The sequence below is a fragment of the Sceloporus undulatus genome, unplaced genomic scaffold, assembly GCF_019175285.1.
Source record: "Sceloporus undulatus isolate JIND9_A2432 ecotype Alabama unplaced genomic scaffold, SceUnd_v1.1 scaffold_16, whole genome shotgun sequence".
Lineage (NCBI taxonomy): Eukaryota > Metazoa > Chordata > Lepidosauria > Squamata > Phrynosomatidae > Sceloporus > Sceloporus undulatus.
In genome coordinates this window covers 930,633-945,750 of record NW_024802938.1, presented here as the reverse complement: position 1 = coordinate 945,750, position 15,118 = coordinate 930,633, and the positions used below count along the sequence as shown (strand labels likewise).

Sequence of the window (15,118 nt, the reverse complement as noted above, 5' to 3'; positions counted from 1 at the left end):
TCCCCCCCAAAAAAACCCTTTCACTCACTCACCACCTCCTTCCCCTCCTCCTTTTCCTCCCCTGCCTCCTCCCCCTCCCCCTCCTCCTTCTCCTTCTCCTTCTCCCCCTCCTCCATTCGCCTGGGGGCTGGGGCGGACAGGGCGGAGGAGGAGGGTGGTGCGGTTGCGCGCAAGGCGGGGAGGGTGGCGTGCGGCCACGTGCAGGAGGCGAACTGCCTCCACCTTCGCCTCTTCCACGCGGCCGCGCAGCCTGGGGAAGACGGGGCAAAGGAGGAGGAGGTGAGTGGCGCTGCCGCACAGGGAGGTGAAGGCGGACGGAGGCAGTGCCTCTTGCACGCAGGCGCGCCACCCTCCCCGCCTCCCCGCATGGCCGCACCACCTTCCTCCGCCTCCTCCGCCCGCTCTCCTCCTCCTCCCCATGCGCCCGCGCACAGGAGGCGCTGGCTCCGTCCGCCTTCGCCTCCTCCACGCGGGCGGGTGTGCAGCCTGGGGCGAGGGGGCGGCGGAGGAGGGTGGCGTGGGTGGGCGGGGAGGAGGGCCTCGCTGCCCTCCTCTTCCTCCCCGCCTCCCCGAAGAGGAGGAGGAGGGCAGCGAGGCCCTGCAGGCCGCAGCAACCCGGCTGCAACCGGGGGGGGGGGGGTCCCGGTTTTTGGCAGCACCCGTGATGGGAGGGGCCTGGGGCCCCCAAAATCGGGAAATTCCTGATTGCAGCCAGGTTGTGGCAACCCTAGCCAGGGCAGTTAAAACTGTCTCAAACTGAATTATTTCTGCAGTGTGCTTTGGACCCCAGTCTCGGCTACCTGAAGGAATTAGCTCCCTCTGCCTAATGATAGGGCTGGTTTTGACTTTCATAATACATTTTCTGGAGTTATGCATAAGAGAGTCTCTGAACACTGTTTGTGTCATCCCTCAGCAAAATCGTTCAAATGTATAAAAGAGCCGTTTGCTTGAGATTAATCCTGTGCTTTATTTAAAGTTCATCCTTTCATCCTAGCAGGACCGTCAACTGTGTTCCAAATTAAACTATAGTAAGCTTTCCATATTAGGATAAAATTCATATCCATCAAATACTCATTATATTGCAAAGGCTTGGATGCTTTTTCAAACATAGAAAATGTGTCAGTGCAGTTAATTATTAAAATAAAATATCTAGCAATAATAGAAAGTAACCTAATTCAATATTAAACTAGAGATTCTGTGTGGTACAGTAACTGCAGTGTGAGACAAAGACTTGGCTTACTGATTAAGGCAGTAAGTCAGGTTTACTGCTGAAGATAAAGAAAACAAAAATCATGACCACAGAGGAGATACGTAAAATCAGCCTAGATAATGAAGAAATTGAAATAAAGATTTTCCATACCTTGGGTCAAACATTAAACAGAACAGAGACTGCGGTCAAGAAATCAGAAGAAGGCTAGGAATGGGGAGGGCAGTTATGAAAAAACTAGACAAAATCCTAAAGTGCACAGATAAACAACTGAGTACTAAAGTGAGAATTGTCCAAGCCATTGTACTCCCCATCACATGTACAGATGTAAGAACTGGGCAGTGAATAAAGCTCACAGAAAGAAAATAAACTCATTTGTGATGTGGTGCTAGAGGAGAGTACTGAGGATACCACGGATGGCCAAAAAGACAAACAAATGGGTTCAAGCCTGAAATCTCCCTGGAACTCAAGATGATAATACTGAGGTTGTCATATTTTTGCCACATCGTGAGAAGGCATGACTCGTTAGGAAAGACAATAATAATTCTAGGGAAGGTAGCGTGTAGTAGAAAGGGGAAGAACGCATGCCAGATGGATAGACTCAGGGAGGTCACAAGCATGAATTTGCAAGACCTAAGCAGAGCAGTGGAAGATAGGGAGACTTGGAGAAGCCTCATCCACAAGGTCTCCATGAATTGGGGCCAACTCAAGGGCAGTTAACAACAACAAAACAGGAGCATGGAGACCCAGGTTTTAATCCTCACTGAGTAACCTTGAGGCTGCCACACACATGCGCACATACACTCCTTGACCCTGGTCTTGTCTCTAAGGGTCATTGTGATGGAGAGGAGAGTCTTGTACGCCACATGAGTTTGGTGGGGAAATGATGTAACACAAATGTAAAAATATAAATCAGTTGGGCAAGATCCTGTATCATCAGATTTAGCTATGATGACAGAGCTCCAGTGTCATAGTTCTGTCTAGCAATGCCACATCAGAAAACAGAAGCTAGGCAGCCGCACCAAGTGAAGATGTTCTTGCTGAGGCATTGGGGAGTGGGGTGCTGGTCAATGACATGTCCATTCCTGTACCACCAGTGAGGCATTGTGCAAAACGCAGTTGTGACAGGACCTTGCAGTAACTCCTTCCCTTGATGTGGCTGCTTGGCTTCTGAGGTGGGTTTGGAGATGACATTTGCAGACAGTGCAATGGTACAATGAATGGTAATGATAAATTAAAGTTAACTTATTATGCCAATTATATTTATCAAATATTGTGGAATCCATGCTTCTTTCTCCCTATCCCTTTCACCTACTCATGAGATGATTACTTGTGTTTACCTACTACTGTAGATAACTACTGTGTTAGTAGTTATCTACTACAGTACTACTGTAGATAACTACTGTGTTAGTACACAGTAGTTATCTACTTCTTCTTCTCCTTCTTCTTCTCTTTCTTATTCTTCTTTAAATTTCAAAGGAGCACATAACCTTCCATTTTCGCTTAAAACCTTGGTTGATGCCTTCTAGTGGTCAGAATAGTAGTGAAATGTTGCAGTAAGAGGTTATGGTATATTATCAATTATTTTTTAAAACATGTTTATGCTTGCTTGCGCGCGCTCTCTCTCTCTTAACCTAATTATTTTCTATTGACTATTTTGTGGTCTACATTCGATTTTAGTTTCATTCTCTTTCAGCAAGTATTTGTATAGCCATTCCTAATTCCTTTCCTAATCCTATTATTTCCACATTTATTAGAATGTAAATTCACATGCAGAGATTGATATGAGATTTTGTCTTTTGTGAAGTATCTCACCCTTGCTGAGATCTGAAAAGAATAAATGTTGGTGGCAATGAGGAATGAAGAAAATATATTTGGCCCACTTGGCATGCCTCAGAAGGGAGCATTATTTCATTCACTCAACTGTTGGTGATAAAATTATGGGCAAAGATCCTGTATTGCCTATTTAGTTGAGAATGTATAAATAAATAACATCTCCTCCCCTGACCTAACCTCCCCAGCCACAGCAACCAGCCACACCCTGCAATGGAGATCTGTTCTGCTGGTGATCAGGGTGCAGCAGGATGATGTTTCAAATCTCCTCCCAACAATGTATGGTGAGACAAGGAATTCAACAGGAGTCCTGCTCCTGATAGTCACTACCTCACTTACTAGTAGGAAGAGGCAGGAAACATCATCTTACTACATCACCATCGCCAGTAGAACAGACCTCCATCATTTGGTGGGGCTAGTGACTGTCAAGGTACATTTGGGAAGATGTTTACAATCATGGCAATAGTGCCACAATAGTATTACTGATAATAATCATATTACTGAATACAGAGCGGTTAGGGATCCATAACTCTGTGTTATGAATCTGTAACTGTAATACAGGATACAAGACATTGCTTTTATATGTATCAGAACAATAATGACAGGAAAAAAGTGAACCAAATGATACAACCATAAATATCCTGGTTGAATGAGTTTTTATCTATGTAAGAAGTAACAATACCTGTTCCATCATATTTCGCTGTTGACTTTCCATTTATTTATTCTATATCATTTTATCTTAAGGACTATTTTTAGCAGTTTGAATACAATAACTTTTATAGAGAAGAAAAATCAAGGCTTTCTACTGAATGTGTGTTAGTAGGATAAATACAGGTAGCACATTTCATTAGTCACAAGTGTAGCTTGACAACTTAATTTGAATAATAATGGCAGACTATCAAGGGTGAATTTTTTTTTGTTTCTAACTGCCATCAAGTTGACTTCAATTTATGGTGATCCTATCAATGAGCAACCTCCATGTCACCCTATTATGAACAGCCCTGCTTAGGGCTGTGACTTCCTTGATTAAGTCTATCCATCTGCAATGTGGTCTTCTTTTCCTACTGTGTTTTACCTTACCTTATTATTGTCTCTTCTATTGAGTCATGCCTTCTCATAATATGGCCAAAGTACAACAGTCTCAATTTAGTCATCTTGGCTTCTTGGAAAGATGCAGGCTTGATTTGCTCTAGGACTTATGTACTGGTCTTTTTAGCAGTCCATGGTATCTGTAGAACCCTTCTCCAACACATTTCAAATAAGTTCATTTTCCTCCTATCTGCTTTCTGCACTGTTTAGCTTTCACAACCATACATAGACACAGAAAATATGATGGCACAGACCATCCTAACTAATATTCAATTATATATCCTTACAGTTGAGAATCATGTCTAGTTTCTTTATAGCTGCCCTTACAAGTCCTAGTCTTCTTCTGATTTTTTAGCTGCAGTCTCCATTCTGATTAATGACTCCACCAAGGTGTGGAAACTATTTCAATGTCTTCATTGTTTACTTTAAAGTGGCATAAATAATCTGTGGTCATTATTTTGGTTTTCTTATTGCTTAACAGTAAAACTGCTTTTTCACTTGATTTTTTTCAGTAACTGTTCCATGGCTTGCTATTTTCTGCTAATAGTATGGTGTCATCTGTACATCTTAAATTTCTGATGTTCCTCCCTCCAATTTTCATGCTTCCTTCCTCTGAGGCTAACCTGATTTAGGTATATGTTTAGTGTACAAATTAATCAGATAAGGTAATAAAATGCAGCCTTGCCTTACCTCTCGCTGATTGAAAAACTTTCAATTTCTCTGTATTCTGTCCTGACAATAGCCTTTTGTCCTAAATACAGGATCAATGTTGTTGCACACCCATGTCTTTAACAGCAATCCATAATTTTTCATGTCTACACCATCAAAATCTATAAAGCCCAGACTGATTTTCTTCTTCTTCTTCTTCTTCTTATTATTATTATTATTATTATTATTATTATTATTGGTGTGCTCCATTATTCATCTTATGCTTGCAACATGATGTCTAGTTCCTCTTTCTTTTCTGAACCCAATTTAGGAGATTATCGCACGCTACTTATCCCATCTTATCCCTGATGGGATAGACGCATGTTTAACTGTCAGTTATGGATCTTACGGCATTCTTGCATGGCGGAGATTTTCAAGGATGGGAAAAGCATGGGTTACATACGGGCTGTATACACACATCCACGGGAGAATGTGGTAAGATCCATCACTGACGATGTGCAATAATCTCCAAAGACATCTAGCATTTCTTGTTCCATATATGGTAAAAGTTGTAGAATTTTGAGAATCACTTTGCTTGCATGGGAAATAAATACAGTGGTCCTGTGGCTACTCCAATACCTGGTGTCCCCTTTTCTGGGAACTGGAATGTATATTGAATGTTTCCAAACTGTGGGCCATTGGTTTGTTTTCCATATTTTCTGACAGATTTTAGGTACACCTATTGATTAATTAGGTGTGCTGGGAACACTATGAAATGCATAAACAAGTTCTCACATGTTCTTCCTGAACGTCAGTTCTGATGTACTCACATAAAGAGAAACCCCAATCCATTATTCCACAAATTTAACCCACTTAATCCCTCATCTGTATGTTATTTTCTGAATGGAATCCAAAATTAGATGAGTGGAACCTGGCTTCCACAATGGAGCTTTCTTAACTGTTTTCCATTACATTACACACCTACTTGTGAGAGTGTAGAGACCCTCAGGAAAGATATGAGATGAGCATCAAGTCTGCAGTAGGAAGGTGAGATTGACAGATTTGGCAGAGCAGACCTATACAAGCCAGAGTACCTTTATACTTTTGTAAGACCCAATACATCGTCTCAGCCACGTTCATCACTGTTATCATTTATACAGGACCATAGCATCATTGGTATAAAGAACATCTCAAAGAGTTACACAGGTTAAAAGTTTCAAAGCATAGATCTGACTACATAATCAGTATTATAAATGGTAATGGTCTTAGTAGATATAGAGGTGAATCCAAGAGAAGATGGCTTGAGACAAAGCATTTTTCAACATGCTGAGTTTGAAAAAGTGATGAGATATCCAGGTAGATATAGAACTTTATCACTCAGGGCTCCAGGCAGGGACAAGAACGGCACAAAAGGAGCCTCAAATGGGGACAGAATGAGTGGGGGACACATTTTACTGCACACAAGGAAGTCACTCGTTCTGTTCCCTGCCTTTCAATTCCCAATCCATCCCCAGAGGAGGAGATTTTTGAGAACTGTTTTGAACAGTTCTCAAAAATCGCCCCCTCTGGAACGGATGGGGAACAGAACAGAACAAGTGAGGGACTTTGCATGTAGTAAAATGTGTCCCCCACACGTTCCACACTTGTTCCTGGCCCCTTCTGTTCCGTTCTTGTCCTTGCCTGGAGCCCATGGTGCAATAAAGTTCATAATCTGATAGGCAGATGGAGATGAGTGTTGGACAGAGAGGGAAAAGCCTTGAATAGGGAGAGGTTTGGATGTCATAGCAGACCGTAACCCAATCCCTCCTCTTAAGCCCCAGATGAAGCCAGATAACCTAGAAAATAATGTGATTAGTTTGTTCCAAGAAGAGCTGTTCTTTCTTCTCCAGATCAAGGGCTCCAATTTTTTTTTAAAATATTATACACAGAGTTGTTATGCAAAATATGGAAGAACAGGGACGGAAGCTGGGGTGTTGTGGCCTTTAGAGGATTATAATGCCCCTAACATCATCTTCTTTTGGCTGTGGATATCTTTTTTTCACACACTGACAGTTTTTGTTACACTCCAGCAGCAGTCGTCTAATCAGTTATGTTCTGGTTGTTGTTGTGTTTTTAATTTACTTGGTTTCATAATGTTTTAATTAAGATGAGGGGTTATTTGTATTTCATTATTGTTAAAGACTAACAATAATCTTTGGTTGTCTTTGAGTGTGAATATCTTAATGGTGGAAGGGCAGAATAAACATTTAATTAATAAATATAACTGTTTGCTTTGTGTATATTTTCCTAGGTTTTACACCATATTTATATCCTGTTTTCAGGATTGTATCAACCTGCATTTAAAGCTAGTCATACTGATCTAGATCAACTAGATCCGTTAAGAAGGTTCTGTGTAGAGAGAGAGCTCCTGAACAGTTCTGAGCACATGCTTACATGCCTGCCCCTCTGAAAATGTCAGCAAAGGCCAGAATGGTAAATTAAGATGGCAAATATTATGATTTTGGTGGCTTCTTATACAGTATACAGTTCTTCCCACCCTCTTATGTCGGATTTACATTATAATAATAAATAATAATAATAATAATTTTTATTTATAGACCGCTATTCCGCAATGATCATAGCGGTGTACAGTAAAATTGCAACACAATACAAAAAATTACAAGGCCTCTCTCCCCCTCAAGATGGTGGTTGGAGGAGGGCTCTTTGTCTTCCAGGCCAGGCCTCTCTCCCCTTCAAGATGGTGGTTGGAGGAGGGCTCTTTGCATGCACTCATCCAAACAAAGCAGCTTCGATCCATGGCATCAACAGTATTTATTCTTTTTGTGATGAATTCTTAAATGTGTATTAACTATAATCACTTTTTGACTCATGTGTGTTTCACCATACCACAAATATGCACTCTTGTGTTTCCAATCCACTGTGGTGTCTGTGGTATGAGCATTAACTCATTTGCAAAATTTGTTCCCTCCCTACTATCTCCTTTCCCAAACAATGTTCAGTTGTCTTGCCATCGCAGCAATGGATCTCCCTACAGACCACATTAGATTATTAGATTATGACTGTAAATCTCCACTTTTGACAGATGAAGTACTACATACACTTGATCACTTTACAAAGCACACACCCAATTCTTTGTTTTTCTACAACAAAGTGAGCAACTGCACAGGAGACAGGAACCATTTTTTCACCTTTGGTCTGCCCAGTAGGCCACACCAGTATGTTTCAGTCTGCCTGAAGTGATAAGACATCATGTCTGGCCAACATTTTGGTTGCTTTTCTGCTAAATTCGGACAGTTTTTCCTTTTTAGTGTGTGTTCTTTTGGGAGGGAGCTTTAGGGAGGGGGGGCGTAAAGGAAGCAAGCCACTGAAGTTTTGGGACATTTGGGGTCAGGAAAAAAAATCACCCAAATCAGTCCTTTTTAAAAACAAATGGGTCTAGGGGGTTGGGTGGGGCTTTAGGGGCCACACCAAGAGGTGCACTTTCCCCACTTATGTTCACAAGAACTATGATAGGGTTCACCAATGCATTTTTGACATGCTGTCACTTCCTCATAGCATCATGGCATCACAAAGTATCTACATGTATGCCATCATGTATGCCATCTGTGTTTTGTGGGGTGGGAAATTAGAATTCTGAATTTAAATCCTCTACATTTTCTTTAGTCAAAACTGGGACACACCTTGTATTCCTTTCTGACATTACTGTGCAAGCGATATAAGGTATCACAGACCAATATATCCTCTCTTGCCAGAAAGTGGCCTCTACCTACCTGCTATGTTTGCAACACTCAAGTTCCTCCTGCTCTGAGATTCTCCATCAGGCCCATGAAACCTGCATAGCATTCAACACAATTAGGTCACATTTCAGAGTCAATGCTTTCTGTAAGCCAAACTGACATATGAGAGTGTGTGTGTGTGTGTGTGTGTGTGTGTGTGTGTGTGTCATTGCTTGTATTACTATGTTTTGAGTATTTTGCAACAGCCCTTGGGCTATTCAATGACATGAGCTCTTGGTGGGCAGTGGGCCAGGAATCTACTTTTTAGACCCATAGATAGGCAGAAGGTAAATCTGGATTTGCTTGAAGATCTCTGGGCCATATTTCTGACCATGAATTGTGCAAAATCGCACGAGCAAAATGTCCTATCCCCTCTCACCTCCTCCTAATTCCCAAATCATGCTGCTGACATGAAGAATATTTGGAAAAAACAAGAGTGGAATTTAGTATGGATAGGCTGTGACTTCTACCACTCAAACAAATTCCTGAGCATACAATTCTTTGACTGTATTTGTGTGACACTTCAGGTTTTAGTGAATCTCCTTATCAAACTCAGAGTTGTCTAGTCAGGGAGTGTACTGGGTTATGAAATTTCATGTCTTAATCAAGTGCAAGGTTCATGGTTCTGTCAAAAGAGAGCACTGATTTAAAATAACCAATTACAAACACTAAAAACAATCCATTCTAAAACCAAGAGAAACTGAAAAATGTTAAAGTTTCCTTTTAATTGAATTTGTGTGTGTGTGTATGTGTGTGTGGAATGAGACTAATTCATTTCTATGGCTGTCACTGAAGTTGTGTCATCTAATTCATGAAGAAAAATAAAAGAATACACAAATCCTTTGTAAAGCAGCCATCATATTCCTTTACAATTCAGTTAGCATGAAACAAATCTTTGAGTTAAACATTATTTCCATCCATTTATTGTATCTTTTCATGCAGAAGGTATATTAATTCACATCTTACATACAAAATAAACAAGACTTTGGTGATCATGCATAGTGCTATATTTGGTCCCTAGAAGAAATGTTAAAGCATATTTATCTGATTATCTCAATGCATGAAGGAAAGAAGAAATAGAAGAGCAGAGGATACCAGCCAAAAACTATTTTTTTCTGTCAGAAATGTTAAGATCTTATACAATGTTGCTACAAAACCAAACAGAATAAAACTTGTATGCCATCTGTGGTCCATTCGTAGCGGTCTCAAGATTTATGGTAGTAGCAGGTACTGCAATGGCAATCCGTGTGATTCTCTATTTTTGTGTTTTCATAATATGGGATGGGAGCCTTGAGGAAAATAAGAATATATCATAAAATTATATTTAGTTCACTGCAACAAGAAAGAAACATAGAACTTTTGTGTATGTTTCATCTAAAATGACTTATACTATGCCCCACCAGAGGTACTACCAAGTAATGTTGAAGAGATTGAAGCCTTCTTAATGTGAAACAAATATTTTATCGGTGTGCAGTTCAACAGTAGTTGAATAGTACAGCAAGGTCAATGGCAGACAACCCGAGGCTTGTGGGCCACAACATTTCAATTTCTTTTCCACTCCACAGGCACCCCTAAGTAGGAATTGTAAAGGAATGTGATAGTTGCTTTGAAAGAGTGGGACATCTCATTGTCCACTTTTAAAAGAAAACTTTGTGCTGAGTCTGGCAATGGCTAGGAAGACACCAGGGAAAGGGAAAGTGGTGACACCACCATCTTTTAATTATGGTCCTGCCCAATGACAGATGCAGCCTCTGATGATTTTCCTATCAGGTACCAACCCCTCAAAGAGAAAAGTTCCCCATCCCAGGTTTGAGCCATTTTAGACTCTGGGTGGGTAATATTATGAGGATGCATCTCTCTGGTTTTCATGATCTTATGAAGGAACTTTAGCTGGTAATATGTCTAGGGAAAAGAGTGTCTGAGCCTGCCTTCTGTTTATGCTTCTTTCTCCAACTCCTCCTCTCCTCTCCATTCTTTGAACAGTAGTGGAACTTGGATGTAATGCATCTCAACTGCAGTTCTAAGTTACACAACCAGCATTATAAAGCCAATGCTATTCTAGAGTGAGGAAGAAGACAAAACATCCAACTTGCAAAACAACTCCATATGACATACCTCTTTGAAAGATCTTGCTACACAGCATGTTGCTTCTGAAGTAATGTTCTTTGGAACTGGCATTGTCTTCTTTGATCTCATTGGAGTGGGATAAGCTCTTGAGAAACAACATCCTACACACTGGTAAACAGGTCGCCCACTAAACAGTCTTGTCATGTGTGTGTTCAGGCTTAGTTTACATTCAGGGCAACCTATCAGACACACAAAAAGAAAATATTCATGATAGTCCCATTCTGGGTCCTTCTACACAGACACATCAAAACCCTTGGTCAATTTGCAAATGGCTCTCACAAATAACGGATTTATCAATTAAAAATAAAACGATCCCTAGGAAATGAGACAGGCTTTCTCAGAGGTATGGCTTTCTACTTTTTAGTGTTTTGGAATGGATTTCACTTATTTAAGACCCAAAATAAACTTTCTCTTTACATTTTTTTTTAGAAAGTCTTGGATTTTAAAAATTAAACGTTTATTAATTTTAACACAAACAATTTAATTCACAACTAGAATTATAAACAGTCAGAAAGAAAAAAGAAAAAACAGAAGATGAAAAAGCAATGAATGAAGAAAAATGCACATACAGCACGCCCACTCCATATGCAGGTGCACCATACGCAGCTTTCACTTTACGCAGAAGCCGCACTGCAGTACAGGGAATGGCACGAGCATGCCACACCACTGCAAATACAAGCCCCATTCTATTGAATGGGCCCGAGTTTACGCGGTATTTACCTTACACGGGAGGGGCCTGGAACGGATCCCTGGATAAGGCAAGGCTGCACTGTACATATATAACCAATACTATACTACTAATTTGTTTTGTTATTGTTAACTACCCTCCAGTCAACCTCGACTCATGGCAACCCTGTGGATGAGAGATCTCCAAGACTCCTTGTACTTCACTGATCTGCTCTGCTGAATTCCTGCAGGCTTATGCCCATGACCTCCTTAATTGAGTCCAGTCTTCCTCTCTTTCTTCTACCCTCAACCTTTCTAAGCATTAATGTTTTTTCTAATGAGTCATGCCTTCTCGTGATGTGGCCAAACTACGACAAACTCAATTTAATCATCTTGGCTTGTAGGTTTGTTTCGGGCTTGATCTGTTCAAGGACCCATTCAAGTTTTGTTTTTTGTTTGTTTGTTTGTTTGTTTGTTTGTTTTGGGGGGTTGGCCATCCACTGTATCCTCAGCACTCTTCTCCAGTACCATACCTTAAATGAGTTGATTTTCTTTTCATCCACTTTTTTCACTGTCCAGCTCTCATATCCATACATAGTGGTTGGGAATACCATGGCTTGGACAATTCTAACTTTAGTGCTGAGTTGTATAACTTTACTTTTTGGATCTTTAATAGCTCTTTCATGGCTGCCCTTCCCATTCCTAGTCTTCTTGTTATCTCTTGGCTGCAGTCTCAGTTCTGAGCAATGTTTGATCCCAGATACAAGAAATCTTTGACTATTTTAATATCCTCATTGTCTAATTTGAATTTACATAGGTCCTTTGTAGTCATTATTTTTGTTTTCTTCATGTTCACCAGCAAGGCTTCCTTTGTACTTTCTGCCTTGACCTTCTTTTGTAATTGTTCCCAGTCCATCATGTTTTCTGCTAGTATTATTGTGTCATCCGCATATTTAGACTATTGATGTTTCTTCATCCTATTTTCACTCCTCCTTCTTCTAAGTCTAACCATGCTCTTCATATGGTGTTTTCTGCATACTGAACAAGTATGGTGATAATATGCAGCCTTGCATGACTCCTTTGCCTATTGGGAACCATCCTGTTTCTCCATATTCTGTTCTAACAGTGGCCTCATGCCCTGAGTATAGCTTGCCTAACATAACTATTTTTTCATCTCTTTGATATACCTCTTCTGTGTACTGTAACCAGTGTTTTTTTAATTATTGTTGTTGTTGTTGTTGTTGTTGTTGTTTTCTTCTTGGTCCTGTAGTGTGTCATATAGCATTCCAATTTTTGGTTTGAACTTCCCTTTAATTTCCCTTATCTTGCTGAAGAGATCTCTTGTTTTTTCTTTTTTGTTATTTTCTTTATTTCTTTGCATTGGTTGTTATAGTAGTCCTCTTTATCCTTGTGCCCTATTCACTGAATTCATTGTTCTTATTCTGTTCCTTTCTCCCCTTTCCTTTGCTTTCCTTCTATCCTTAACTACTTGTAGTGTTTCATCTGTTATCCATAGTGTCTACTCTTTATTTTTGGCCACTGTTTATTATGTCCCTGACTTCTGACCATAGAATCAATCTGTTTTTATGTTGTCCTTAAATTCTGTTGATATGCTGTTCAGATCATATTTTGGTATTATGACTGTTTTTGCTTTCTTCTTTAGCTTTAACTTTTGATATCAGTAGTTCATAATCCGTACCACAGTCTGCACCTGTTCTAGTTTTGGCTGCAAGAATACATGATACTAAAACACTAAAACATTTAACACTAGTTAACTAAAACACAAAAGGGTTGACCCTACCATCCAGACTGTAATCCGAGGGGGAAGGGGGAGCAAAGAGAAATACTTAATATATTATTCTACCATTACAATCCTACTACTAAAATTGCTAATAGCCATAGGCACAAATTATTGCATCATTAGATTTCTTATTGCTCAAAATATCCATAAATGGTTTCCAATCTTTGAAAAAAATCTTCAGTTGGTTTGTCCTTTAAAATCCACATCAGTTTGGCATATTGGGCTAACTCAGCAACCTTAAATATCCAGTCTTCTTGTGGCACTAGAGCTCCCTGACAGAGAAGGCTAACTGCCTCATCAAACTACAGTTCCTATAATTCCCTAACATTGAGCCAGGGCAGTTAAAGCGGTTTCAAACTAGATTAACCACAATTTAAAAAGGACGTGGAGAAATTGGAGTGTGTCCAAAGGAGGGCGACTAAAATGCTGAAGGGTCTGGAAACCATACCCTATGAGGAATGCCTTAGGGAGCTGGGGATGTTTAGCCTGGAGAAGAGAAGGTTAAGAGGTGATATGATAGCCCTGTTTAAATACTTGAAGGGATGTTAACGTTGAGGAGGGATCAAGCTTGTTTTCTGCTGCTCCAGAGAACAATGGATGCAAGCTCCAGGAAAAGAGATTCCACCTAAATATTAGGAGGAACTTCCTGAGAGAATCATAGAATCGTAGAGTTGGAAGAGACCACAAGGACCATCCAGTCCAACCCCCTGCCAGTGGAACACACTCCCTCGGAGTGTAGTGGAGTCTCCTTCCCTGGGGGTCTTTAAACGGAGGCTGGATGGCCATCTGTCACTGGGGATGCTTTGATTGAGATTTCCTGCATGGATTTGCAGGGGGTTGGATTGGATGGCCCTTGTGGTCTCTTCCAACTCTATTATTCTGTGAGTCTATGAGTGTGTTTTGAATCTATGACTGCAAAATGTAGGAACTTTTGTTCGCAGGCTTTTCTAACATTTTGGCAAGTCCAGATACACAATGTCTACCAGATCATCCTTATCCACAATCCTTTGACCCTTCTGAAGAACTCTATAGGAGTTATGTAAGGCACAAAGTGCAACAAGATATCAAAACAGTTATGGAGACAATAAAATCAACATTGTAATGAGCATACATAACACAAGCAGGTACCACAACAGCTTTCAACTGTCTGGGCAAAAAGTGTCTGTGCACAGTTTTTCAGTAGCCCCTTTATGTTACTGCATTAACAATTTATCACTGAGACACTCTCTCTGCTTGCCAAGAAGAGAGAGCGTGTGTGTGTGTGTGTGTGTGTGTGTGTGTGCATGACAGAGAGAGAGAGAGAACATTCCCCATTAAAAAAATTTAACAACAGTAAAATAGTCCTTAACTATTTTTTTAAATTTAAGTTTTATTAAAATACGTAATTACTAATTATCCACATAAATGAAAAACTAAAAGTTAATAGTTTTTAGTTTTTAGTCAGGTAATGCAGTTATTTACTTTATAAACTATCCATCCAAGAATGATATGTAGCATAATTTTCCACATGCAGGACATAAATACTATCAGGGTTCATTAGGGTTTACTCTTTGATAAAAGTGAAGTGATACACCACCACTCCGTTTACTCCAATCAGCCAGAACTAGGTTGGGAACCATCAACCACAGGACTTTTTCTATAGCCGCCATTAGACTGTAGAATGACCTGCCATAAGAGAGTCAACAGCTGAATATGCTGAATTTAAGACATCATTAAAGGCCAGTCTCTTCCAGCAAGCTTATCCAGATGATTTTTAAATTGTGACTTTTAAATGTGGATTGTTTAATATTTGTACATCTTATTTGCCCTTTTAAATTGATGTGTATTTTAACAGGTGTGTTTTTAACTGATGTCATGTTTTTGTTAATTGTTGTTATTCCCTGCCTTGATCCATGGGAAGAGGTAAGTAAGAAATTTATTATTATTATTATTATTATTATTATTATTATTATTATTATTATTATTATTATT

General features: G+C 40.0%; 1 protein-coding gene across 1 annotated transcript in view; it reads right to left on the bottom strand.

Annotated features, from left to right (window-relative positions):
- Positions 1-9,581: 9,581 nt before the first annotated feature.
- Positions 9,582-15,118, bottom strand: part of LOC121917349 (glycoprotein hormones alpha chain-like) — a 9,470-nt gene continuing 3,933 nt past the window's right edge. Inside the window, exons 3-4 of the mRNA XM_042443253.1 lie at positions 10,669-10,859; positions 9,582-9,842 (exon numbers count right to left, since the gene is read on the bottom strand). Coding sequence (XP_042299187.1) covers positions 9,759-9,842; positions 10,669-10,859 — 275 coding nt within the window. The 3' untranslated portion in view covers positions 9,582-9,758. The remainder of the gene's footprint in view (positions 9,843-10,668; positions 10,860-15,118) is intronic.